General features: G+C 34.9%; 1 protein-coding gene across 1 annotated transcript; it reads left to right on the plus strand.

Annotated features, from left to right (window-relative positions):
• The first annotated feature begins 4929 nt into the window (after positions 1-4929).
• On the plus strand, positions 4930-12042 carry LOC117571100 (segmentation polarity homeobox protein engrailed). The gene is made up of 3 exons (XM_034253082.2): positions 4930-6944; positions 9400-9497; positions 11159-12042. The coding sequence occupies exons 1-3, from the start codon at positions 5516-5518 to the stop codon at positions 11405-11407; spliced, it is 1776 nt and encodes a 591-aa protein (XP_034108973.2). The 5' UTR covers positions 4930-5515; the 3' UTR covers positions 11408-12042.
• The last annotated feature ends 14958 nt before the right edge of the window (positions 12043-27000 follow it).

Raw genomic sequence — 27000 nt, forward strand, 5'->3', positions numbered from 1 at the left:
CGTTGCGTTGTGTTGTTTGATTTTCGCTTTGCTGTTTCGTTTCTTTATTTTTTTGACAAAATGTTGAGCGCATGCAAATTTGTGATGAAGTCATAAAAAAGTTATGACTGTCGCTTTATTTGCAGCTTCTTTTGTTATTGTTTTTTTTCGGTTTTCACAAATATTATGATCGTAAAACAATCCAAAATATAATACAACGAAGCGGAGAGAAAGGGAGGAAAACGTTCAGTTTGCTTGTTCTTTGAGGAAACTTGTTTTATTGCTCTCGGACTCTCCTCTATTAGTTGGCTTTTGTCTCCTCCTCGTCGCGACTGCCAAATAAAGTAGTCAAATTTATAATCAACAAGTTCATTAACATTTAACCCTACACAACCAGAGAGGGAACAACAACAACGACAACAACAACAACAACTACAGCACATTTATTTTTGTACAAATTTTAAATTATTTTAAGGCCTTCGGCAAATTCGTGTAAACTTTTCGAGGCACGAAGCATTTACAAATCATGTCAAATTTTAATTAAAACCCAATAAGAAATGTAACGAATTTTTTATACTCTACTACACTGCAAGCAAAAGCAAGGAACACATGTTCAGACATAAATTTCCATTAAATTGACTTTAAAGCAGATCAAGTTTCGATAAGATGTTTTAATTAAGTATTTATTTTCGAGAAAAAGAGAAAACAAACAAGCAGCAGAAATTTTTTTAATTGCAGTTAAGTGTTTTCTGACAGAAAAAAGAAAAGTATTTCAAATTATATAAAACAAAACAGTTCAATTATTTTCTGAGATATTTATTTATTTACTTACTTATTATTATTTACTTATTATTATACAAAATAATATAATAACTAAAAGAAGGGAGTGCAAGCTGCTAAGGCCGTCGACTCAATGAGATATTTATAGAATCATATTTTCTGTGTTAAACTAAAAAAATTTAATAATGAAACGAAATTTAATGAGTTTAAGTAGAATATGTCAATTTCGTCTCATCTCTTATATTGTAGTATATGTATTATGATATTTTTACATTAAAGAAAAGAATAAATTATTTCCGTTCTTCATTTTTATCATATTTTTTTTTTTAAATGTCATTTATTTTATAATTTTTTCACAATTTTCACATTTTTCAGAAAAATTGTTCTACAAAAAATAATAAATAATTTCTGTTTTTAATATTTTCAATAATTTTGTACCAAAATGTCATTTGTTTTATTAATTTAGATTTATTTGTATTATGATATTTTCACATTTTTCAGCTAAAGTGTTCTATTAAAATAATACATAATTACTGTTCTTAATTTTTTTTTAATAAATAGTAATCAAATTTAAATTTATTTTATTATTTTAGATATGTATTATGATATGTTCTTATTTTTCAGAAAAAGTTTTCCAAAATAATAGTAAATAATTTTTGTTTTTTAATTTTTCTAATATTAATTTGCCAAAATTAATTAAAATTAATGTGTTTTTTTTTATTATTTTCGAAATTTTATTTTGCTAAGAAGATTGTAAGTAATTTTATTAATGAAAAACACAATAAATTTAACGAAATTTATATAAAATAAAAGAAAGATTTAGGTAGCTAGAACTAGAAACTAGAACTACTAAAAACAAACTAAAAAACTCAAGAGCCTTAGGATTATAATAATGAAATATCACAGAAAAAGTTTTTATTTTATATATTTTCAATACTAATAAGAAAGCTAATGAGATAATACAACTTTAATGATTGTAATATAACCTTTAAAAAAGCTGTTATGCAAAGAATCAATTATGAAACTTTTCCAGCAAACAAATTTAGTATTTTCATCTAGAAAACTCATGAGTCAACTTTCCACATGAAAGAATATAAAGTAGAAATACAAAATGAAGTTGGTGGAGAAGTGGTCAGTAAATGTTTTTTTTTCAACTCAATCAATTCTACACTTCTTTTCCATTATATTTGGAGTTCGTTTAAAGAGTTTCTTTTCGATGATGAGCCATAATAAGCGTTTATTGCATTTCTGCCCACTGTGAGGGCAAAGCATGAGAGTTGGTCAGAGAGGGGAGGGAGGGGGAGGGGGATAAGCTTAATGCTGATACTTCAGCTAGGCAGGCGAGGGATCATTAATAACTCTCGCCGCCGTTCGCCGGCACTCAGCACAAGCACAAGCACATGGCTCTCTGTGTAAATTATGAATTTTAAATTACACGCACACACACACACATGCACACACAGACATAGCTCCACGCGTAGCTGGACCATTTAGCGTCGATGACCGCCAGAGGGCGCTCCTCGTGGCTGCCGTGTCAGACATGTGTTTGTCTCTCTCTCTTTCGCTCATTCTTTCGTTTGCTCCACGATGTTTTTCTTTAGTTAATTTTCGAGTCTTTTGTTTACGTATTTGCATGTGGAGTGGAAGCGCAATTGCATACGTGAATTGTTGTCGTTGTGGGCCAAATTAAGTTGTAGTCGCAATTAAGGCAAAAACATTTCGCACTTCTTTTTGGCTGTTGTTTCATTTTTTTTTGTATGTTTTTGTCTTTTAACTAACTGTAGTCGTGTCATTATGTTCAAGCCTAAAGCGAAAGGTAAAGTATAACAGATAGCTGATCATTAGGGGCAAACGGTAGCACAGTGTTAAGATGAAAGCGAAATAAACAGACGGAGAGAGAGAAGAAAAAGCGCAGCTCATTAGCAGCTGGCAATTCCCTGTGCTCATTTCTCATTTCTCGTTAGACACAACAGCCAACATATATTGTAATCAAAAACACGTTAAACAAAAAAAACAAAAATACTTTAATTAACGCGTTTTTACGCAACTGTCGACGGCTGTTTAACCCTTTGTGGCCATCGCTTGTCGCTGTCGCTTGTCGTTTGTCGCTTGTCGGTTTTCGAGCACGCAAATGCAAAGCAAACATGACAATGGTAATAATTGAAAATCATGGCAATAAACGTGTATAAAAAGGGGGTGAGAGTGAGAGAGAGAGGGCGGCATGCGTAGTTACTGTTGTTTTGTTGTTGTATTTTGTGGGTTACGCAGCGAAGGGAAAAATCAACAGCTGCTTTTATTGCCGCTCAGCGCCGACGGCAACAAACGACAACCAAAAGCAGAAAAGTAACAGCAACAACAACAACATCGGGCAAAGCAGCAGCCATTGTTATGTTGCTCTCCGCTGAGCTGCTTACGGCAAACGCACGTGTGCAAGCGAGACAGCTAGCTGTGTGCGCGTCGAGTTCGAAATTGAGTGTATTCGATATTCCAGTTGCGTGTCTTAATGGCTGACTGGAAGTTCGCTCTTTCGAAACGGTTAAAGTCGAAACGGTTAAGCGGCTGTTATTGTTGGCTGCTGCCTTATCGTTATTTAATTAATTTGACTGCCCAACAATAGTTTATGCATTGTTAAAATATTTATTTATTTGCCGCCATTTCAATAAAAATGCGCATAAAAATGACATAAATTCGATGGCATTGTTGCCATTCCCAAAAAAAAAACGAGTCTATAACCGAAAATCGTGGAATTTGTAAATTTCAAATTCGAATGCGGTTCATCTTAATATGGATGTGGACCAGCGACGCTTTTGTTAGCCGACTTTGTTTTGGCAGGAAATCAGAAATTAATAACAATTGCCATTAATCGATACACGATAAGGCGACGAAGCTCATCGAATAAATCACATTCCTACACTAATTTCACGCCTCGCAGCCAAATTCAATGCAAATATTAACAATAAGAAGAAGATGATGAAAAAAACACATTAAATAATAATGAAATTCATTAGCGTTCGTCTTTTGATTTATGTGCCATATATCAGCGGATCTATAGATAAATGTATATAAATATATATTTGATACTTTGCGCGCAGCACATGTTTCACATTTCGGCAGATGTGACTTTTGATAAGATTATTGTTGTTGTTGTTGTAAAAGATGTTGTTTGATTTTCGATGTTGATCAATGCCAAATGGCATTAGTTTTTAACACATTTGACTGAGAGATGCTAATGGGCCACGCTTCGTTGGCCAATAGATTGCTATTTAATATGTGCATGAGTGAAATAAATAAATTAAAAATCAATTAAATATCAATCAATTGAACGAAATGTTCGCTACATTAAGCGCGTTAATTGCGGAGCTTAAAAACAAAGAACTACATACATATATATGTACATATGTATGTATGTATATGTAATTAGGTTGTGTCGATTGTCGATCATGCCTCGATGCTGGGTGTCGATAAAGTTGTAGGCACAGATTGAAACGTCGCGGCCAAAAACAAAATCAACACAACTAAATGCTCATCAAGTGCAGCGCTGGAAAGAGGGAGCGGGGATGGGGGAGGAGGAGAGGAGAGTGCAGCGCATCAGTCAACCGTTTCGAGCAGCAGCAGCAGTGACGACGACAACGAGACAACGACAGAGACAGCGTGCGATTTTGATAAATCAACTAGCAAAACCAACAAACGCAGCCATTTTCCGTCGCATGCGCACGTGTGTGCGAACAGGACAGCCATAGCCACAGTCAAACGTCAAGGCAACGCCCCACTGCAAAGAGAGAGAGAGAGCAGCAGTCGACGACGACGACGACGCAGACGCAGACAGCGACACAGTTGTCAACCGCATGACAGCTCCCAATAATAAAGTCATATCGAGCCCTAACAAGCGCGCGGGCCCCAAAACGAGTGGAGTGAAGGCGGAGTGAGTGAGCGGGTAAAACGAGCGAGCCAACGAACGAAGGAACGTACGAAGAAACGAAGCCACGAAACGAACCGAACGACACAACAACGAACCGAACGACAACAACACGAATGAGTGAGCGAGCGAGAGTGAGTATAACGAAAAACCGGTTCGTGCTGCTGCTGCTGCGCTCTTGTGTGTACTGCGCTGACTGGAAACATTGTTGTGCTGTCAGATTGCAGGTGACAACGTCGAGTGTCACAACAAAATTCGCGCACACACACACATACCGAGAGTGAGAGCGAGAGAGCCGAGAGAGAAAAGGCTCTGCCAATCGATCAGTCGAAGTTTGAGTTGCGTCTTCGTCACTGTCAGTGTGTCGAGCGCGCTCTCTCTCTCTCGCTCTCTCTTTCGTGTGCACACACACACACACACAAACGAAGACGAATACGTTGCAACCCCAGGCATGAATGTGAACTGTCGAGACTGCGACTGTCTCGCTCTCGCGCTGACAGTTCAATCGGTCGCTGCCTGGCTGCTGCTGCTGCTGGCTTCGTCGCAGCGACGGCCAACTGTGATTAGTTAATTTAGTCGTTGAGCTCGCATCGAACAGACGTGCGCGTCGCAGTCGTCGGACAAGAAGAAAAACAACAGCTAAAGCAAAGCAAAAAAAAGCGCAACGCATACGCAAAAAAAAAGAAAATAAGAAGAAAAGCGAACAAATCAGAAAAGTGACATACAAATAAATATATATTTCAATACCAAGTGAGAACGCAAAGTGTAAATACTAGAAGAAAAACCCAGTGTTGTAAAGTGAACCGAAAAGAAAAGCACAAAGTGAGTTTGCATTGACAAATGGCCCTTGAGGATCGCTGCAGTCCACAATCAGCGCCCAGTCCACCAGGTTGTTTGCCACACTCGCCACTCCAGCAGCATCAAGTCTCCATCACCGCACTCGACATGAGTCTGCAGCCGGGCTCAGCAGCAGCTGCCACAGCCACAGCTGCCACATTGTACCAGCAACAGCAGTTGCAGCACTTGCATCAGCTGCAACAGTTGCAGCAACTGCATCAGCAGCAGTTGGCTGCCGCCTCCGCCGGCGTCTTTCACCATCCCATCGATGCGGCCGCGTTGCATGCCGCAGCGTTGCAGCAACGTCTCACCGCCAGCGGTTCACCTGGCGCTCACTCCACGGGCGCCTGCTCCACGCCGGCCTCCACGCTGACCATCAAGGAGGAGGAGAACGATTCCATACTCGGCGACAGTTTTCACAATCAAACCACCACAACGATGGCCACCGAGGAGGATGAGGAAGAGGACGATGACATCGATGTGGATGACACTGCCTCCGTTTCGGGAGCAGCATCAAGTGCAGCGAGCTTGCAACCGCCGCCAGCACATCAGCAGGGCAAGCAATCGAAGCCATCGCTGGCCTTTTCCATCTCCAACATTCTCAGCGATCGCTTCGGCGATGCAGCCAAGCAAACCAAGCAGGGAGGCGATGCTTCCGCTGCTTCCGCTGCTGCTGCAGCTGCCGCCGCTGCTGCTGCCAGCATCTTCAGACCCTTTGAGGCGAATCGTGCTGCCGCGGCCACGCCCTCCGCCTTCACACGCGTCGATCTGCTCGAGTTCAGCCGGCAACAGCAAGCGGCAGCCGCTGCTGCCACAGCAGCGATGATGTTGGAGCGAGCGAATCTGTTGAACTGCTTCAATCCGGCAGCGTATCCACGCATCCATGAGGAGCTCGTCCAGAGTCGCCTCCGTCGCTCCTCCGCCCATCCACATGCCAATCCCAATGCTGTGCTCCAGCCGTCGGCTAAGCTCAGCGAACCAAGTGTGGAGAAGTCTGCCTTGGGCTCGCTCTGCAAGACAGTCTCCCAGATTGGACAATCGCCAGTGCAAGCGCAGTCGCAGTTGACGCCAGCGACGAGCGCCAACCACTTGGCCAGTCCGCCACCCGCCTCGAATGCCTCCACGATCAGCAGCAGCTCCTCCACCGCCACCAGTAACAGCAGCAACTGCAGCATCTCCTCCGCCTCCACATCGGGCTGCTCCTCGGCGGCCAGTTCGTTGAACTCCTCGCCCAGCAGCCGCCTTGCCGGAGCAAACAACGCCAGCAGTCCGCAGCCCATTCCGCCTCCCTCGGCGGTCAGCCGTGACTCCGGCATGGAATCCTCCGACGACACACGCTCCGAGACCGGATCCACGACCACCGAGGGTGGCAAGAACGAGATGTGGCCAGCGTGGGTCTACTGCACCCGCTACAGCGATCGTCCCAGCTCAGGTGTGTACCAAAAACATTGTTAAGGGGGGATATAAATTTACGAAAATTAAAGAAAATCAGTTAAAGATAAAGGAAGATGATGAAATTTGAGAAAAATATTTAAAAGAAAATCAGAGGATGAAATTTGAGAAAAATATTTAAAAGAAATTCAGTTAAAGATAAAGGATGATGAAACAATTTGTGGAAATTATTTAGCATATGATATAATAGATGAAAAGAAATATTCTTTGGATGTGGCAAGGCAATAAGAGAATAAAAGGTATATATGAAAGTAAAAGAAAAGGAAAGAAAATCAAATAGGCCTATATATTATATTATTATATGATAGTATATCATATTAGTATAGTATTTACTGGTATATTAATACTATAACACAATATAGCACACCTACATTATTATATTATATTATATTATAATATATAATACTATAGTTTTGCTAACTTAAGGAAATAATTTGGAAGATATCATGTATATTATATTAATTGACAAAATTGTCAAGATTGGAATACAGACAAGAGGGAAATAGATAAAATATATAATAGAAAGAACTATACACGTATATATCATTTAGAAAATATTCATTAATTTGGATATCAATATTACAACATTTCAAGAAGAAAATAAAAAATAGTTAAATAGTATTTAGAGAAAAGTTATGAAAGCGAAAATAATTGTGGATATAAAAAATAAAATATTTCCGTAGAGAAAAGTTTTTAAATTAAATTTTTTAAATATGTAGTAATTGTATTTATTTTCTACATATTTTAAAAACTTAATTTTAAAATTCTTCTCCATAAAATATTTATTTTCCATTATATGTTATAATTATTATAGTATAAACAGAAAAAAAATACTCCTTGCTAGTGCTGAAAACATTTTTAAGAAAATAGTGAAATATACCAAAAATAATAGTATACTAATATACTATATGTTCATCAATCTAAAAATATAATATAATGTATACTAATACTTTCTGTTCATACATTTAAAAATACATATAGTACATTAGTATACTATTATCAAATATATTGCAACATTTTAGAATTGTTCAAATTAATTGTAGTATGTCATAACCATATTAATACGTAATATAGTAACGAATGGTTGTAAATATTAATGCCATAATAGTGTTGCATATATTAATGGATAGTTTATTTACAATCTTGAGTTCGTATTCGCATTACACTCGCAGCAGTTAGTCGAGTTTATTGTTTTGCTTAAATCAAAAGCAATTGGCGCAGTTAACAGCGATTGATTTATGAGCTCGTCTTTTTATTGTTGTTGACTGCGACTGCGAGAGTTGAGTTCATAAGTGCGACACATGATATTGTGTGTTGCAAACGGGGACCACACAGTTGATGTGTGGAGCGGCAGCCTTTCATGCTGTTTGTCATTAAGCCGAAGGACATTGCAACAATTAGTTGTTCCCGTTATAGGAAGAGAGATGGAGAAAGAGAGAGGGAGAGAGAGAGAGTGAGAGAGGAAGAGGCAGCGGGGCCTCACGCAGCGGGTCTTTGAAGCTGAAGTTGTAGCTGAAGCTGACACTTTGTGTGACAACATGTAGCGCAGGCGGCAGCCTATCGAAGGTCACAGGTCGCAGGTCACAGGTCACGTTTGTCTACTAAAATGCGCTGACGATTGACGCAGCGCATTGTTTGTTCTTGTTATGAGGAGGAGAAGTGTGAGAGAAGCGCAGTGAAAGTGCCCATTAAAAGAAGCTAAAAGAAGAAAAGACTGAAAATAAGGGGGCAACTAGGAAAAATCTATTTTTCCGAGCTCATGTTGCTCATTGCCGCGTTGCGTTAATTGACAAGTTAAGTGCTTTTTTATGACTCGAAATGGTTTTTTAATTTGGTGTCGATGGAATTGTACCGACAATAAAAAACTATCGACAACAGCTAACAACAACGAGGCGTTGATAGGCAGCGATTAGAGGCTGGGAAATTAATCAAATTATCGCTAGCAAAAGCGCAGCAATTAAATTATAATTTACAATGTGTCGATGAATGCCACATATGCAAAAAGAGCAAAAACTATAGACACTCAAAACTCAGTCAGAGTGGCAATTATAGAAGCTGCCAATTAGCAGCTTTAACTAACTATAGTTATAGACTTTGGCGGCTTTCATTATTAAGCCATTTTGCAGTGTTTCAACTTTGACTCATCAGTCAGCGTCTCCATCTCCGTCTTCGTTTCCTTCTCTCCACAGTTCGTTAGACGCTGTGCTGACAGCTGACAAATTGAACACGCAACACACACACACACACTCGCTAGTGTTGCATGCCACAAGTCTTAGTTTTAGTTTGAGAAAGCGAGTTTATGCTAATTAAACCATTAATATCATTAATTATATGCACAACCAAATGAAGGGGGACTTCAACATATTCGTGTCTGTTGGAATTTCAACTAACTTTCCATTTGTCTTTTTTTCTTCGTTCTTCATTTTCATTTTAAGGACCCCGCTATCGTCGCCCCAAGCAACCAAAGGACAAGACCAATGACGAGAAGCGTCCACGCACCGCCTTCTCCAGTGAACAATTGGCACGCCTCAAGGTAAGCATCACATGAAAAGCTTTACAAATCCTACTAAATATGTGTCCCAACCCAGACTTTAATTCCTTCATATAGTAGGGAAAGTGTTGCATTAACAATATGTCTTCAGTCCAACCATAATTTGTTGTGATATTGAATGATATAGAAAGGAAAACATAGAATGGAATTTTGGCTTCATTTTAATAGGAAGGTATATGTATAAGATTTAACATATTAGGGTACAAAATATGTGCCTAAATCTCAGATATTTCTTTAGAAATGTTATGACAAAACTATGTCTACAATCTAGGAACAATTTGCTGTGAAATTGAATGATATAGAAAGGAATATATTAAATGGAACTTTGGCATTAATTTCATGAAGAAGTAAATCATATATTATGGAAAATGTTACATTTAAAATATGTGCCCAAATCAAAGATATTTCTTAAGAAATGTTATATCAAAAATATGTTTACAATCCTAGCATAATTTTTTATAGAATTCAATCATATATTAGGCAAATTTTATATGAAAATTATGTGTCGAAATGAAGGCTATTTTTTGAGCAATTAAATCACATATCAGGGGGAAAATTACGTTTAGCATATGTGCCACAATTCAAACAAACTTAAGCTTATGAAAGCACAAAGTAACTCAACAATTTATATTACAGAATGTAGACTCATTCTTTTCATGAAGCAATTGCAGCTTTCTTACAAACTAAATCTTCAATCTTTGTCTTATTTAGTTTCAATTATTTTGTCTTCAATCTCTGACTCATAAAGGCTTACTTATATTGACAAATATGTTAATAATAATATCTTACTTTCATAACAATGCAATGAGTGTTTAAGACTTCCTCTGCAATCTGAAGTCAATCTCTCCAGAATATATTCTACTTTTAAGTTTAGTTCCTCAAAATTTCCCTAATCTAGTCTCACTTTTAATGCCAAAAGTATTTTTAAACTAGTTCCTCAATACTTACCTTAAATAGTCTCACTTTTTATATCAAAATTTTATCGAAACTAGTTCCTCAATCCTTCCATTATCATTTTTTTTTAAATTATGCAGAAACTAGTTCCTTAATTTTTCCTTTATCTAGTCTCATTTCCTTTGCCAAAAGGAATTCCTAAACTTAGACTTCAATCCCTGGCTTATCCAGTCCCAATTCTGTTTGTCAAAACTATATCTAATTTAATACCTTACTCACTACATTTGTTTTGTCTCTGTTCAATCTTTTTGCTTACTGCAATCTTATTCCTTTTGCAATCCTCAACTGCTTTCTACTCATGCCTTGTGCAATCCTCGTTCACTCTTAATGTCAATCCTTGCCCACTCCAGTTGCATTTTTCACTGTCATGTTGTGTCACATTTATTACCAAAATATTTACACACTTTACGCCCGCCCGCCCGCTGTGTTTGCATCCTGGCGACCGCACGTCCCACCCGCCTAAACATCTAGCCATATATCCTAATGCGGCACCGTTTCGTTCCTTCCTAACCAATTGGACATGCTCATGGTCGTATTTCACTCACACTGTGCCAGGGTCTTTCAACTAAACCGCAAATAATTGATTTGCCTCAGAGAATCTACCTAAATGTCTCTCAGTCTCTCCCTCTCTCTTTCTCTTTTGTATACATTTACTAATCAGTTGTCTCTCTCTTTTTTTCTACTTGCAGCGAGAATTCAATGAGAATCGCTACCTCACCGAACGTCGCCGTCAGCAGCTGAGCTCCGAGCTGGGTTTGAATGAGGCACAGATCAAGATCTGGTTCCAAAACAAACGGGCCAAGATCAAGAAGTCGACGGGATCGAAGAATCCCCTCGCCCTCCAGCTGATGGCCCAGGGTCTCTACAATCATACGACGGTGCCGTTGACCAAAGAGGAGGAGGAGCTCGAGATGCGCATGAACGGACAGATTCCATAAGCAGCTCTCACTTCCTCCAACTCTTTTCGATATTGGTCTCTCACTCTCTTCTTAGGCTGGTCCTCAGTGTGCAATAATGCGGCGTACAAAAGTGTTCATGTGATATAATTGTAAAATACAACTATACTACTTATCTTAGAATCTATCTTTAAACTACAAAGAAAATATTTGTAATATTATATAAGCTTCAACGATTTCAAGTTATGGAAAGTATTATGTCCATAGATATTGCTTTGCAATCGATCTATGCCAACTCTCTCTCTCGACAACAACAACAACACATCTTTAATCTATATATTCTATCTACATACTACACTATATATATATATAAAATACTATATTCAGCTTGATATGTTATAATATAAGTAATTTAAAAGTTCTTTAGATTAATTTCCTAGCTTAGTTCCATTGTCTCGCTTTGACGCAGAAGTATTTCTAGTTTTTAAGATTAACAACAACAAAACAAAAACGAAAAATGTTATGGATGAAAAATGCTTAAAAAACACAACAACAAAATGCACCCAAAAAAAAACAAAAACAAAATACAACACAAAACAAAAGAAGTTAAAAGCAATCTATTGAAATCCATGTGCTAAAAACAAACACAAAACAACAACAAAAATGAATTAAATAAAAAAAAAATATTTAAAAAATTATATCATATCGGCATTTTGTTAATTTATGATCTTGATCTTGGGGGCATGTAAAAAACCAGCTGTATGAAGTCCAATAAATTAGCGACAGATAAAAAGGCTTTTGAATAGTTTCGAATTATATTCGCAGCGAATATTCAATGAAGAATGATTTGGCAAAAACATATTTTTAGAAACAGCCTAAAGTTTTGTTTGGGAATTTAATAGAGAAATATGAAGTTATTTGGAGTATTGAAACAAACTTTTATGCAATGATTTAATGTATTTCCGTCTTAAACTCTAATTAGAGAACATTAGAGAGAATGATTTAGCCAAAACATATTCGAAACACATTTTTAAAACAGCCGAAAGATTTGATTTTTTAATTGAATGGGGATTTATAAACTTATTTGAAGTATTGGAAACTGTTTTATAACAGATATTTTTCAATGATTTAATGAATTTCAGTCTTAAACTCTAATTTTTAAAGTTAGCTTCAACTGAACATTAAAGCGAATGAGAAATATATTCAAAACACATTTTCAAGACAGTTTAAAAAATTATTTTGGAATTTCGAGTCTTGAAGTTATTTTGATGACTTAATAAATTTCCATCTTAAATTCTAATTTTTAAAGTTACCTTCAACTAAACCTTAGAGCGAATGAATTGGCAAAAATATATTCAAAACACACATTCAAAATAGTCTAAAATTATATTTTGGATTTTTAGGGGAAGTTTTAAAGTTATTTGAAGTATTGGAGATTGTTTTATAAAAAACGTTTTCTAATGATTTAATGAATTTCCATCTTAATCTAAAATATTAAAGATAACTTCAACTATATATTCTTATATTCAAAATATATTCAATATATTCAAAACACATTTGCAGGACAGTCTACAATTATATTTTGGAATTGAATGGCCAGTTATGAAGTTATTTGAACTATTGGAGAGTGTTTTATAACAAACTTTTATGCAATGATTTAATGAATTTCTGTCTTAAACTCTAATTTTTTAAGTTATCTTAAACATTAGAGCGAATAAGAAATATATTCAAAACACATTGTCAACAATTATATTTAGGAATTGAATGGGAAGTTTTAAAGTTATTTGGACTATGCGAGTGTGGTTTATATAACAGTTTTATTCACTAAGCAACTGAATTTGCGTCTTAAACTCTAATTTCCAAAAAGCAAGTTTCAACCTGGACTTTATCGCTGTAGATATTTCAAATTGATTGAAGCCGCCCAGCGATTTAGTGTCGATGATGTACAGTTTGTTCGTAATGAGCTGCTACATAAATCGATTGTAATAAAACTTTCACCCATATAAAAAGTGCATCCGCCCATTTGACGCCCATCGTGTTGCAAATTAACGATATCAATAAAAACATGTGTTGAAACTGATCCGGGGGCAAAACTTACAAGAGAAACTTGTTTCATTATTACGAGTTATTGTTAACTGTTCACTTGAACATCAGGATAAAACACAGCCAGTTGAGATATTTGAGTTTTGAAGATTCGAATTCAAATGTCAATAGATATTATATCATAAATATTGATATGTCAAATAAGAATTTAATTACTTTTAAGTTAAGAGGAGAAAACTAAAGGTATTTATTTAAAAAGTTTGTGTGAAATAGGTAAAATTATTATTTTTTGTTTTGTGATATTTAATAAATATTAGAAAAGAATATAAGATTGTCCATATAAGATGAGTGAAATAATGAGATAAAAGAATTTTTTTGTAGTAATGGCTAAAGTTTCAGTTGTTATGAGAGTTATACATCAAATGTTTAAAAATAGTGTCACTGGTTTCCTTGAATTTTTATTTGTATATATTTCTAATAAATTAGAATATTATATTTATATTAAATATGCGATTTTTTACATATGGGTAATTCCAAAACGGAATTTGTCCCGTGCGAGACTCTTTACATTGAAAATAACATAAGCTGAAACAATTTTGAAAATAAGAAAAGTTTATTTTTATAGCTCTAGATAAGTACTTTAATTAGAGCTAAGAATGGTTTTGGAATTTTCTTTCTGTTTTGTTTTCTGTTGTCATAATTGCAAAAATTAACCAATTCGTACGCAAAACTAAAAAATTAACGAAATTATATATTTTATCGGAAAACAAATCAAGCTCCTAAAATCAATCTTAGCTCTAAATATAGTGCTTATCTAGAGCTTTAAGAATAACATTCACTTATTTTTAAAATTGTTTCAGTTTATGTTATTTTCACTGCAGTGCACTGTAAAAAGTCTCGCACGGGACAAATTCCGTCATGGAATTACCCATATACATATTTAATATTTTGATAAATTACATTTACCATTGGAATATTATTTGCTGTTCGTATTATTGTAGTATCTTAATGGTTTTTAAATTTAGAGATTTCTTATATCTTTTATGTTATATATTCCTATCAAATTTACATAATTTCTAAGAAATGCATAATATATTTTCCAAAGAATTATTATGAAAAGTTTTAGTTGTGACACGTATATAAAAAATGTATATAAATATATTAAATGCATTATTACTTTTTGTTGATAGCACTATAAATACAATGCTTGTTTATTTTATGCATTATTTCTAGAAAAAAATATTTAAATATTCTCAATAAATTTATTTGAATATGTTTGTAGTTCAGTTGGATTTTGATTTCCCTGATTTCCATTAACTTTTTTATTATTTATATAATTAATATATACATATATTCAATGTTAATATATTTTTAGTAGTTGCTTTTTAGATCTGACTGATTTCTGTGAAATTACTTATATATATGTATATTTCTAGCAAACTTATATATAAAGTGTGAACTGCGAGATCTCATTAGGAGTGCAGCAACAAAGTTTAAGCGATAATTAAGTGGGCAACAAATGAACTTCACTTACTAATTTGATTGCAAACTAATCACTCATGCTTTAGGCTTTGACAACAAATGTTGCATTTGAGTGGAGTGCTAATCGAGTGTGGATTCAGGTTAATAGGCTAATCGGATGGCGAAGGGGGAGGGATATCAGCGAAGAGGAGGGGAGGGAGGGAGACTGTCATGAGGCGCCTTTTGCCGTCGCCTTCAGTCAACGAGGAAAACACACATCAAAGGCATTTTGCCGGCGCAACTTTAAATCATGTAAACTTGTCACCAGATGCGAGGGTAAAACAGAGAACAAGTCTGAGAAAGAGATAGAGAGAGAGAGAGAGAGAGGGAGGGAGTGAGAGTGAGCTGGTTGATTCGCTAATTGCACAATCATGTGGATGAGACTAAGACTGAGAGGATGAGGCTGAGTGACGGCAACAGCATTGGTTTTGATTTGAGGCTGCCATTTAATTAAAAACAAATCTTTATATAAACAAATATTGTGACACGGTGGCATCAAATGCAACCAACAACGAGTGGCAGCGGCAGCAACATCAAATGATTTATTAGCACAGATTTTTGTGGCAAGATGCGGCGTTAATTTGCTGAAAATAAATGCAAAATGCAGCACAGACAAAGTTGTAGTAGGAGTCGACTGCAAAGACGGGGCAATAAAGGAGGGACGGGGCAGCTGACATTTACTGGCAAGCGTTGATGCGAGCAGCTGAAGCTGATGTGGCGATGACTGGCAAGAGGGTGACAGAGGAGAGGGAGGGAGGAGAGGAGAGCGAAGCTGACTGCGAGATCGGCGCACATAAAATGAATTAATGCGAACGCTAATTGCGAACGCCAAATGCTAGCGCAAAGAAAGAAATACGATTATGTGCCGCGACTACGTAATGTACGTTCCCCTTCCCCCTCTCTCCCCTTCTCAGTCTCTCTCACCCACCAACCCAACTTAAATCAGGCGTATTATAGAGGCGCAAATCCATTTGCGCACGTAATGAACCAATTAGCCAATTGCATCAGCTACAAAACGCGTAGCTCAAATGAGCCGGAAATGAACTGGAACTTGAACTGGAACTGAAACTGGCTCTTTTTGAGTAGTTCAGTCTGTCTGTTGGGCTATCAAAGGAATATTTCAACACTTCTAATTAGCTAAAATTGCCAAGTGACACACTAAATTTCACTTTCCGACAGCGGAATTTCAATTGCGCATACAATGTCGAGGATCGGCTATTAAAAAGCCTCAAAAACTGACAAATACAACACGGACAGACGGACGGACAGACAGACAGCACATGTGTTTGCTGCTGCTCTCAAATGGCACAAACATAAGTCAACCTCATACCCATTTACCATTTCAATCAGCCCCCTCACTTCAGTTGCGTGTGTGGGCGCCCCCTCATTCCCCTCTCCCCTTACTACCCTCTCTCTTTGTGTGATTTATGCGCCTTTGAGTCTAAAAATCTGCTGCTGCTGCTGCTGCTTCCCCTTTGATATCGCCACGTGGCACAGACCCCACAGATCCCCAGAGTTCGCTAATTGCATTCGCCGCTGCTGCAAAGCGATTCATTCGACGGCCCCCGATGGATGCATTTTACAGTTTGTCGTATTAATTGCTCTTCGTCTCACAATGTCTCCTAACTCGCCTCGCATACACTCGACGAAATTGCGAGTCCACTTTTCTCTTTGCTATTTAAATTTTCTGATTATTTGAAGTTGTTTTTTCTCTCACTTTTTTTACAATCTGTCTGCTTAAACAATAAGTACATTATATAATTAATATTATACATAACATCTTTTCATTTGGTTGGAAGTGAACTATTTTTAAGTCTGAAAAGAAAATGCAAAAATCAAATATAAATACCTTAAATATATTTAGAAATTTCCGAAAAAAATACAATACTTTCAAAATGATTTATAATAGCTACTTTCATTAGATGAATGATTAAGTTAATAAACAGTACATACAGAAAAAAACGTTTCAATTATTTTAAATATTTCTATGTATTTACTTTTTTTTAATTTTTTCTTTTTATATTTAGCATTTTATGTTATTTATACAGTTTATATATATAATAATGATACTAAATGTTTAATAATTTCAAATTGGATTAATAAAATAAAATTAAAATAAAATATTAATTAATTAATAATAATAATAATAATAATAATCATAATAATAATAATAATAATAATAATAATAATAATAATAATAATAATAATAATAATAATAATAATAATAATAATAATAATAATAATAATAATAATAATAATAATAATAATAATAATAATAATAATAATAATAATAATAATAATAATAATAATAATAATAATAATTAGAATTAATAATGGTAATGCTTCGCCTGTATAAAAAGTTATTTATTTAAATTTATACTCATTAAAAAAAAATTAATTAAATAAGTACATTAAATATGTAACTTATTTTGAAATGCAAAAATAGCTTAAATTTTCATTATCAATATATATTTTTGTATATGTTTCCGGAATTAATTTATTAATGTGAATATGGGATGCAGCTAATGTAAATATTTAAGTCTGTTCTATAAATTCTTAGTCCGCAAAAAGATTGATTTTTCTCTATATTTTAGAATTTCAAATAAATAAATTTACTCTTTTCCTATATATCTAATACGAATATTTTTCTTTGAGTGCAATCTTAGTGCCCCTTTCATAAGAGTGATATAAGTTGCACATCGAGTAACCGAGTTTAGATTGTATTTTAGTGAGCATCGCATCGCATCGCATTGAGTATAGTAAATGTCAAAAAGAGTGCGCGGCGTCTCGCAGATTTATTCTTGTTGCAATGGGCAATTTGTGGATGCCACTTGTTTCCGCTTCGCTTTATCAATTGATTTACGATGCGATAATAAAATGCAGTTTACTCTTCCCCCTCCACCTTGTTTTTTTTTTCAATGCTGTTTCGGGAAGCAAGACAAAAAATTGTTGTTTGATGCCCTGCGATGATGTGCGCCATTTGCATGTGGCTATAATAGTTTCAGTTTCATTTCATTTCATTTGCCAGCCACAGACTCCCAGTGGCAGTTGAAAAGATGGAGATGGAGGCTGAGATGGAGTCTAAGAGTTTGGAGTTGGGGCATTTCATAATCGCTGCCAGTTCCATGGAAAGTGCACTCAATTATGGCCAACAGACAGGCGCTGAGTTGTGACTCGGTGTGTCTCGGTGGCTCTCAGTTGGTTGTGTTGGTTGTGTGTTGTATCTTGTAGTACGTGTATCTTCAAGTGAGGCCCTGCTGTCTTCTCTGCTGGCTGCGCTCTCTGGCGCTACCAAAGTCAAAGTATCTCTGAATGCAGCCTAAACAAACATTCAAACACTTGGCTACATTTTCAGCAGAAGTCAACGCCAACACCAGACAACAGACTGTGAGTGTATTCACAGTCAGTTTCAGATTCGGATTCGGATTCAGATTCAGCTTCAGCTTCACATTCACATCATCATTGCCGTCAACTCGAATACGTCAATGCTGTTGACTCAACGCATTTAAGCGACTTTTCTCTCTCTCCCTCTCTTTCTAACTCTTCGGCCATTCTCAGACTATATATAAGTATATATGTGTTCCCATTTGGAATCGAAAGATCGAAGCGAAGCGGCGGCGGCGCTTAGCGACCCACAAATATTTGAGCTGTTAACTTGTGAGTTTTGTAACAAAGTCGTAAGTAATTGTAATTGATTGTCTTTTTTTCCTCTATCGGCTTGTAGTTTGTTGCATGCCACAAGAGTTGCAGCGGGGGCACGCTAATTGGTCAACTGCTTGCGCCTTTGTTTGACTGCCGCATTTGCACCTTCAGCGCTCGCTAACTGCTCTCAATGCCCCGCTAATTGATTTGGCCAACAAAGGCGCCTCGACTCTAAAAACGTGGCTAAAATTTGTTTCATTCTTCGTCCATAAATATAAATCAAAATTCGTGTTCATTACGAAAGAGAGATTCAGTCACATTTGATTTGATTTGTTTATTTGACTCGATTAATTGATTGCCATAAATTATTCTGCCTGCATTCGGAGATAAACAATTAATTTGCGATTTGCGAAATGTGAAATACGAAATGCAAAGCATTTGTTTAACACTTGCTAATCTCTGAGCTCATAAATAATACCTACATTTTAATGCTTTGATTTCACATTTCGTTTCGCCAAATTGCAATTCTCTAAAATAACATATAAATAAAATATCAAATTATATGGCAAATCAACATCATGCATTATGCAAATTATCTGATAAATTGTTAAGATGAGGCGACAATTTGTTTAACCAATATTACTTCTAGTGATGTCATTAAAGTTTTAACTGACTTGAAAAGTTGCTTATGTTAAAGTTGCCTAAATTAAAGAATCAAATTTATAAAAATGGCAAATTGATTAAATAAGATTATTATCACGGTATTAAATGGTAGCAATAGAATAAATTTTGTTATTAACAGTGGCTTATATAATTTTAACTATTGACATTTGAGACTTTGAATTCTTCAATAAAAGTAAATAAAAGACTAAAACATACAAATTGTTATGGTAAATATCTTCTGGTTAAAACAGTTTAACAAAAATTAAGGTTTCATACGAGATTTTTTCATTGCAATTCATAAAACTAAATGAATAATTGTTTTTTCATTAGTATGAATAAAAATGAAAAAAGTCACGTATGAAAACTACAGTAGAGTGTGATCAACTATGAGTACTCAACCCGATACCAATTTTCAATAAAAACAAAACACCGCGGTATTATTCTTAAATTATACCAAATTAATACACCGCAAAGAATACTAAAAATACACCAAAGTCCATATTTAGTATATCTGAATACTGTAAATTTATATTAATGTAACCATGTGGTATTATTCTTAAAATTACCGAATTAGTGAACCACAAAAATAGTAAAACATACCGAGTGTTATATTTGGTATATTTATGTAGTATTACATTTATTATATACCTTAGAGTACTAAATACCTCAGTCAAATTGATATTTGTACAAAACTTATTTTTGATATAACGGTTACTCGCATAACTGTATTAATTTTTCGAGTATACAGATTTTTTCTTGATTGATAAAAAATCCGCCAAGTAAAAGTTAAAAAAAAACAACAAAATATGATACACAAATATCAATTTTACTGAGGTATATCATTGTCAAGCAAAGCAGTAGCCAATTTTTGCCGTATAATATTATTTCTTAAATAAGAAATAATTTCTACGATTTTTCATCAAAAACTTATACATTTTTTCGAACTAAAGATGCTTCATTCTGTACAAAGTTCTAATACTCTTATACCCTATGAGTCGATGGCATAAAAGTGCTATAGTAAATTTCTAATGCCTAAAACAATTTACTGAGATTTAACTGAATTTAAACTACACGATCTAAAAATATTATTAATTTGGTTTTCTGAATAGCTATACAAAAGAAAAAACAATATTTAAGATGTTGAGATTTTAGACATTGCATTTTATAGTAAATTCCTATTGGCTAAAACATTAGAGCTATAGAAATTATTAATTAGATTTTCTGAATTGTTTTAAATACAAATCCTTTTGAACACTCACATTTAATTTTACTCCCTTTAATTTAATGTGAATGATTAAAAGGATTTGTATTTAAAACAATCAAGAAAATAGAATTATAAATTATGTTTTTGTTCAGAAAGTAATAGTATGATAATAATTTGGCATTCGACTAGAAATACTCTATGTGTCCCTCTCTCACTATATATCTCTCCTCTCTCTCTTAAGCATTATAAAAACAAAACATATTTGATTCGTATCCATCTTTATACAATTCAATTAACCACTTTGAGTTCGGCTAGTTCTTAAGTCTTTTGTATGAGAATTTTTTATATTTTATTACTACTTGTTATTCCACTCGAGTAGCTGGCTGTTTTATGACCTCACAAAAGCATAACTGGCCATTTCAATTATTGAATTACAAAATAATTCAAACAATTATACGGACATAATGGCAGCGAGTTTGTGGCGCCTTCTGCGTTGGAGTGGGTGGCCAAAACAAAAGAGAGAAAAATAAAGGCGGATGTTGAATTGTGTAATTGTAATTGTTAACAAGCGAATGAATTGAATTTTCATTCAGAGGTCGCCGCAAATAGTCATAAATATATGTTATAATGAATAAATGCATGGCAAATGAGCAAAGCCGTCGAAACCGGCTGAAACAGGCATTAAAACATTTTCCCATTTTCTTCTTTTTTTTTGTCAGTTTCCCATTTTCACATTTTTCCCACTTGCAACAAACTTTCATTGGCAACGTTGTTGTTATTTCTGTTGTTGTTGTTTGCTGTGGGTCACAGCGGTGGGTCTCGACACCAATGAACATTATGATGACATTATTATCATTATTTTGTGCCTTTTTAATGTTTAATAGCAACACACACATAACATTAAATAAACATCATAAACATGGCAGCCAATTGAATTTGATTATTATTTCATTTTATGCAAATGCCATTGAGGTGTTTTTTCTTCTTCAACCAGCCTCAGAGAGCTCAATGAGTGCCGCGCCTCGCTTCGCTGTGGAGTCAAAGTCGAAGACGGACTCCGATTCGGGTTCAGATTCTCATATATGAATTCGAAGTCGAGTTCGAGGTGAGAAGACCAATCGATAAACGACAACGATAGAAGCTCTGAAACGAGCGAAAAAATAAAATACTTCATAATTATTAACTTGAACCGTGGGTCAAGTTGCGAGTGCCAAATGAAGTGTGAGTTGGTTTGGCAAAAATGTGAGTAGCAACGATTGTTTTATACCCTGTATGAAATTAATAAGTACATTTTATAAAAAATATATATATTGTTTTAAATGTTCGAGATTTGTGAACATTTTATATAAATATTAAATCTATAATATAATATATATTTTATATTTTATATCCTTTAAAAACATGGCAGTAAATTGGAAAATATAAAAAAGTATTAAATGAAATTCTAAATACATTTTTTTCATTTTTTCTTATGCCTGCAATAATAAATATCGGATAAAAATTGTAAAAATTATTAAAGAAATATTTTTGTATGAAAAAAACGCATACTTAGGTCTGAGCTGTTTTGTTTAACAATTATACTCTATGGTATATTTTGACTGTAGTACTATATCAATATACCAATATAGTACAATGTACTCTAGGAATATTTAGCTTTGTCGGAATATTGCACTTTATTCAATATTTTGACTGTAGTATATAATAATTATACCAAATATAGCATTTTGTTTTTTTATAGTATTTTTTCGGTATTTCAAATGTTTGTTTTTATTTAAAATAAGTAAGTGTGTGTAGCTTTCTTACATCTTTTATAATAATATGAAGTTCAATCCTAACTTTATTGCGATTCTCTTAAATGAATTTTTGTACTTTGGAGTACTCATTAGTTAAAAATGAATTATTTTAAATTTAATATGGATTCCACAATTCTGAAACTTAAATTTAGTATTTTTTGACTTATTTTAGGAGTTTGGCATTTATTAGACTAATGATCTTATTTTAAACATTTGTTCTTAAAGTGATCTTATTTTAAAAACACAATTTTTAAGACGAATGTTTTTGATTTTAGAAATTCGTATGTTTTTTCAGTGTAGAAAAGAAACTGAAACATTTGATAATAAATCACAGCAGTTTAGCAATTTACGACTTAAAGTTCTATCCATAGCACATAACGAGCTGGTGAAATGCCTTTCGAACCTTTCAATTAAAACTTTATGATTGGCTGTTATATCGTGTGTGTGTTAGTATTAGGGTATAACGAGCTTGCCACCCAGGCAGCTGTTGGCAATTGAAATGCAAAAAAAAAGTTGCATATGCATTTGGCTAATAAGCTGATGCCACATTGGTCTGCTCCGAACGAGGCCTGACTGAGGTTATTGACTTGATCGTGGACTCCAAATGCATTAGCCATGGCTGAGAATGTGTCGCTTGTCTCTTGTCTGTTGTCTGCTTTCTGGTGTCTGCTTGGCCCCCCAGGAGACGATGGCAACTCCAACAACCAACAACCAGCAACAACATTCAAGATTCAACTCCAACTCCAATTGCAAGACAAATGATCGTCAGGCGACTGAGCGAGAGTCGCATCCCGATAATGACAATATTTTTGTTTGTCGTTTTTTTGGCATTTGAATATGACAAACAATGAGTTTCAACTGCGGCAAAGTGCAACGGAAATTTGTCATTTATCATGCGATGAAATTCGCATAATGCAAACGAACAACAACAACAATAAGTGGAGAAGTTCCCGAAACCAAATTCGTCGCACATTTCACTAACGATCTTTCTCCCCTCATCGAAATTCTGCTGCGATCATATATCAAAATCTCACGTAAGCATCGCGCTTTGTGGGTGGCCAACAACAGCCAAATTTGGTTTAATTAATGAATTAGCTATGCAAGGGAGAGAAGATAGAGAGGAGGAGTGAGAAGAGGGAGTCGAAGTACAAGGACGAGGCCGATTGCGATTGCGACACCCAAGCTTAAGCTGGCCTTTAACACAAGTCAATCGCTAACTGACCAAGCCCAAGACAAACACATTTCGTGCACAAATTAAATCAAAATATTTGCACAATGAAACAAATTTGTTTTTGTATTGTTTCAAGCAATTCATGAACTCTACTTAAACGGGTAGCTTAGCTGAGTTACGCATTTTGTGCAGAGAGAATAGAAAATTCTATATACATATATAACAAGTAAGAAAGCTACAGTCGAGTGTACTCGACTGTGAGATACCCGCTACCCATTTTGAATAAAAGAAACATATTTTGCGGTATTTTCTCAAAATATACCAAATATACTGCAAAAATACTAAAAAATACCAAATGGTATATTTGGTTTATCGACATAGTACCGCATTCAAAATATACCATAGACGGCACAATATACCAGATTGTCAGCCAAAGCAACTAAGACCCCTAGTAAGTAGGCGTTTTTGCCCATACAAAAGTATTTTTTTAATAACTTCGACAATTTTTATCTGATCGCAACCAAATTTTCAGGAATCATAACTACTATAGTAAATATTGTATATTCCAAAATTCGCAACTCTAGCTTTAAAATTACGCTTTTTATTCGATTTTTTTGATTTGTGGGGGCGGAAGTGGGCGTGGCAAAAATTTGAAACAAACTTGATCTGCGTGCAAACATAACAAATGCTGTCAAAAAAAAATTATAGCTCTACCTCTTATAGTCTCTGAGATCCAGTGTTTCATACGGACGGACGGACAGACGGACAGACGGACAGACACACAGACGGACAGACTGACAGACGGACAGACGGACAGACGGACATGGCTATATCGTCTCGGCTGTTAACGCTGATCAAGAATATATATACTTTATAGGGTCGGAGATGCCTCCTTCTACCTGTTACATACATTTCCTGCCGGCACAAAGTTATAATACCCTTCTACCCTATGGGTAGCGGGTATAAAAACTATTTTATTTATTCATCTTACTTTATCTCATCATCTTTACTTTCGCCATTAAAAAAGTAAATATTTCAAAAATATAACTTAGAATATAAAAGCTAAAAAATTATAAGAAGTAAACAGAAAAAAAAACACTAAATAATTTAAAAACTATTTTAACATATTTAATGGAAATTAAAAGATCGAATTCTCAAAGAATTCATTTTTTTTGGTAAGTGCACAATCAAAAATTATAAATTATTATTGTATTCATTAATTGTTAATATATTCTATTCTATTTATTTCTAGTCATGATATCATAAATGAACTTTTTGCAAAAGGAATTGAATTCAATTACAATATGAGTACAAAATTCTTCAATGTTATTTATAATTAGGTACTAATCAAAAATATATAATTTCTTTTAAATAATGATCTCAGATTTTATTTGATATATTACCTTTTTGATTTTTGAACGTTTTATTTCTTAATATTCAATTTATAAATTATTTGAGGTCCTTAATTTCAGTTCAATACTTACACGGTCTTATTGATGAATTATATTAATAATATAATGTGATGAAAGTATTTTTCAGTGTTGAATATTCAAAATCTACTTTAAAATAATTAATTTTATCGGAAAAGTAAATAAACTTCTTACCCTGACTTTAAATTGTATTATCCCATTAGAAATCAATCTGTTAATTTTGTTTTTAGTTTTTGTTAAGTATATATTATATATAAATAAAAACCATCCTTCAATCTATTTACTTCAAAATTTCAAAGGATATAGATAATATTCGATATGTTATATACTTTTATTTTAAACATTAAGTTAAATAAATTTTAAAAAATTTTACAAATTGTATTGATAATTAAATCATATATTCACTTTATATCTAATTAAGCAATTTATTTTTAATAATTAAAATTTCAGAAAAATCGGACACAAATCAAGAATAGAATCTTGAGTCAAGATTATTTTATGTCAAAATTAATCCAAGAAGTTTTTTCTTAAATCAAGATCGAAATTCTACAAAAAATCTAGATTGTCCAATCTTAAAATTCAAGATTATAATCTTTCTTCTAGAACGGAAAAATCTCAAAATGAAGTCAAGAAAACAAAAACTTTAATTTTGTTCAAGCTATTTTAAATTTAAATTATAGGATAATATAGGATTTCATTCTAAACTAGATAGAGCAACTTAACGTTACGGCTAATTCCATAAATATTTCGAAGAGAGCTTGTCTTTCTAAAACCATTCGGTAGTTCTATAACAATCATAAAAAAATAATTTTCATATATTATTTAATTATTAAAACAATTGTAACATTTTATCCTAGTAAATATTTCTGAGTACAACAATTTTGTAAGAGTACTTGACATTCGAATACAACTGAGTTGTTGTTGCTTCTCGTTTTTTTTTTTTTTGTTGGTAGTAAAACTTGTTAGCCGGTGTCGCAGCGTGCATAATATTATTATGTATTTCTTTTTTTGCGCAAAACGCGGCCAAAAGTGTTGCGAGTGTCAAAACAAATTGTTTATATGCAAAGCGAGTGCAAAGAGTGAGAGAGAGAGAGAGAGAGAGAGAGACAAGGGTTAATTGGTAAATGTGCGGGCCATAAACAAATGTGGCGCTGATTCCGCTGACGCTTAAACTGAAAGCGATGCAAACAGCAAAGCAAACCAAAGCGAAGCGATGAGCAACCCCAAAACAAGAAGAAGAACAACAAACAAACAAACAGCCCTGGGTAACTGTCAACGGCAGCCAACGAGCACTTGGCAATCGCAATCGCAGTTGGAATCTGTTTTTTGGCAGGCACTGTCTGCGCCCTTAACCCCCCTTTCCACCCCCTTACCCCATCTCCATCTCTGTCTAGCAGCCCCTCGGAGTTAAAATAAACATTGTGCGCGCAAGTTGTAAAATTTCAAATTAAAAACGTGATCTCAGCGCGAATTGGAAAGTAAATTATTTGATTCTGCACTTTTCAGTGTACCAGGTGCCCTCCACTTCCCTCCCCTTCCACTACCCATTCCTTCCCCAGACAAGCGAAAGTGCTGAAAGCTCAATAAAGCAACAGTGAAGAAGCGAAAAAAAAGCAAAGGCACAAAAAGTGCAGCCCGAACATTGGCGCAATAAAAAGGAACTCAAAAAACAAAAAAGAAACAGACGAAAGGATGTGTTGTGTGTATCCTGGCGAAATGTGTTGAAAATAGCGCCCCGCCGTTGGTTATCTCTCCATTCACCAGACCCAAAGCATAAACGGCAAGCAACGTGAGGCAGGACGCAAGGACGAGGCAAATTTGCCAAACAGTTTTTATCTGCGTTCGTGCAGCGTTGCGAGCACGAACCGAGGCCATAACTCAATGGAGGAAGGAGCTAAGCGGGGGATTGAAGGGGAGATTGAACCTTGGAGCGGAAACGGAAATGCGCCACAAGCAAAGTTAAACTCGTGGCGAGCAGCTTTCGCACCACTGTGCCATGGCAGCCAAGCCAAGCAAAGCGACGCGACGCGACGACGCCTTAATTGAGGTACAAATTGAGCTTTTGCTGCTCGGCTTCTTTTGCTCCTTTTGTTGCCGAGAAATATTACCCTACTACTAGACTACAAAAAAAAAGAAACAAGTAAGTAAAGCTACAGTCGAGTGTGCTC

The sequence above is a fragment of the Drosophila albomicans genome, chromosome 3 (assembly GCF_009650485.2).
Source record: "Drosophila albomicans strain 15112-1751.03 chromosome 3, ASM965048v2, whole genome shotgun sequence".
Lineage (NCBI taxonomy): Eukaryota > Metazoa > Arthropoda > Insecta > Diptera > Drosophilidae > Drosophila > Drosophila albomicans.

Bases quoted from the DNA above. Each gene is read 5' to 3' on its own strand.
- LOC117571100 (XM_034253082.2), top strand. From the start codon at position 5,516: ATGGCCCTTGAGGATCGCTGCAGTCCACAATCAGCGCCCAGTCCACCA. The intron at 6,945-9,399 runs GTGTGTACCAAA...TTTCATTTTAAG, and splicing joins CAGCGATCGTCCCAGCTCAG to GACCCCGCTATCGTCGCCCC. The intron at 9,498-11,158 runs GTAAGCATCACA...TTCTACTTGCAG, and splicing joins AACAATTGGCACGCCTCAAG to CGAGAATTCAATGAGAATCG.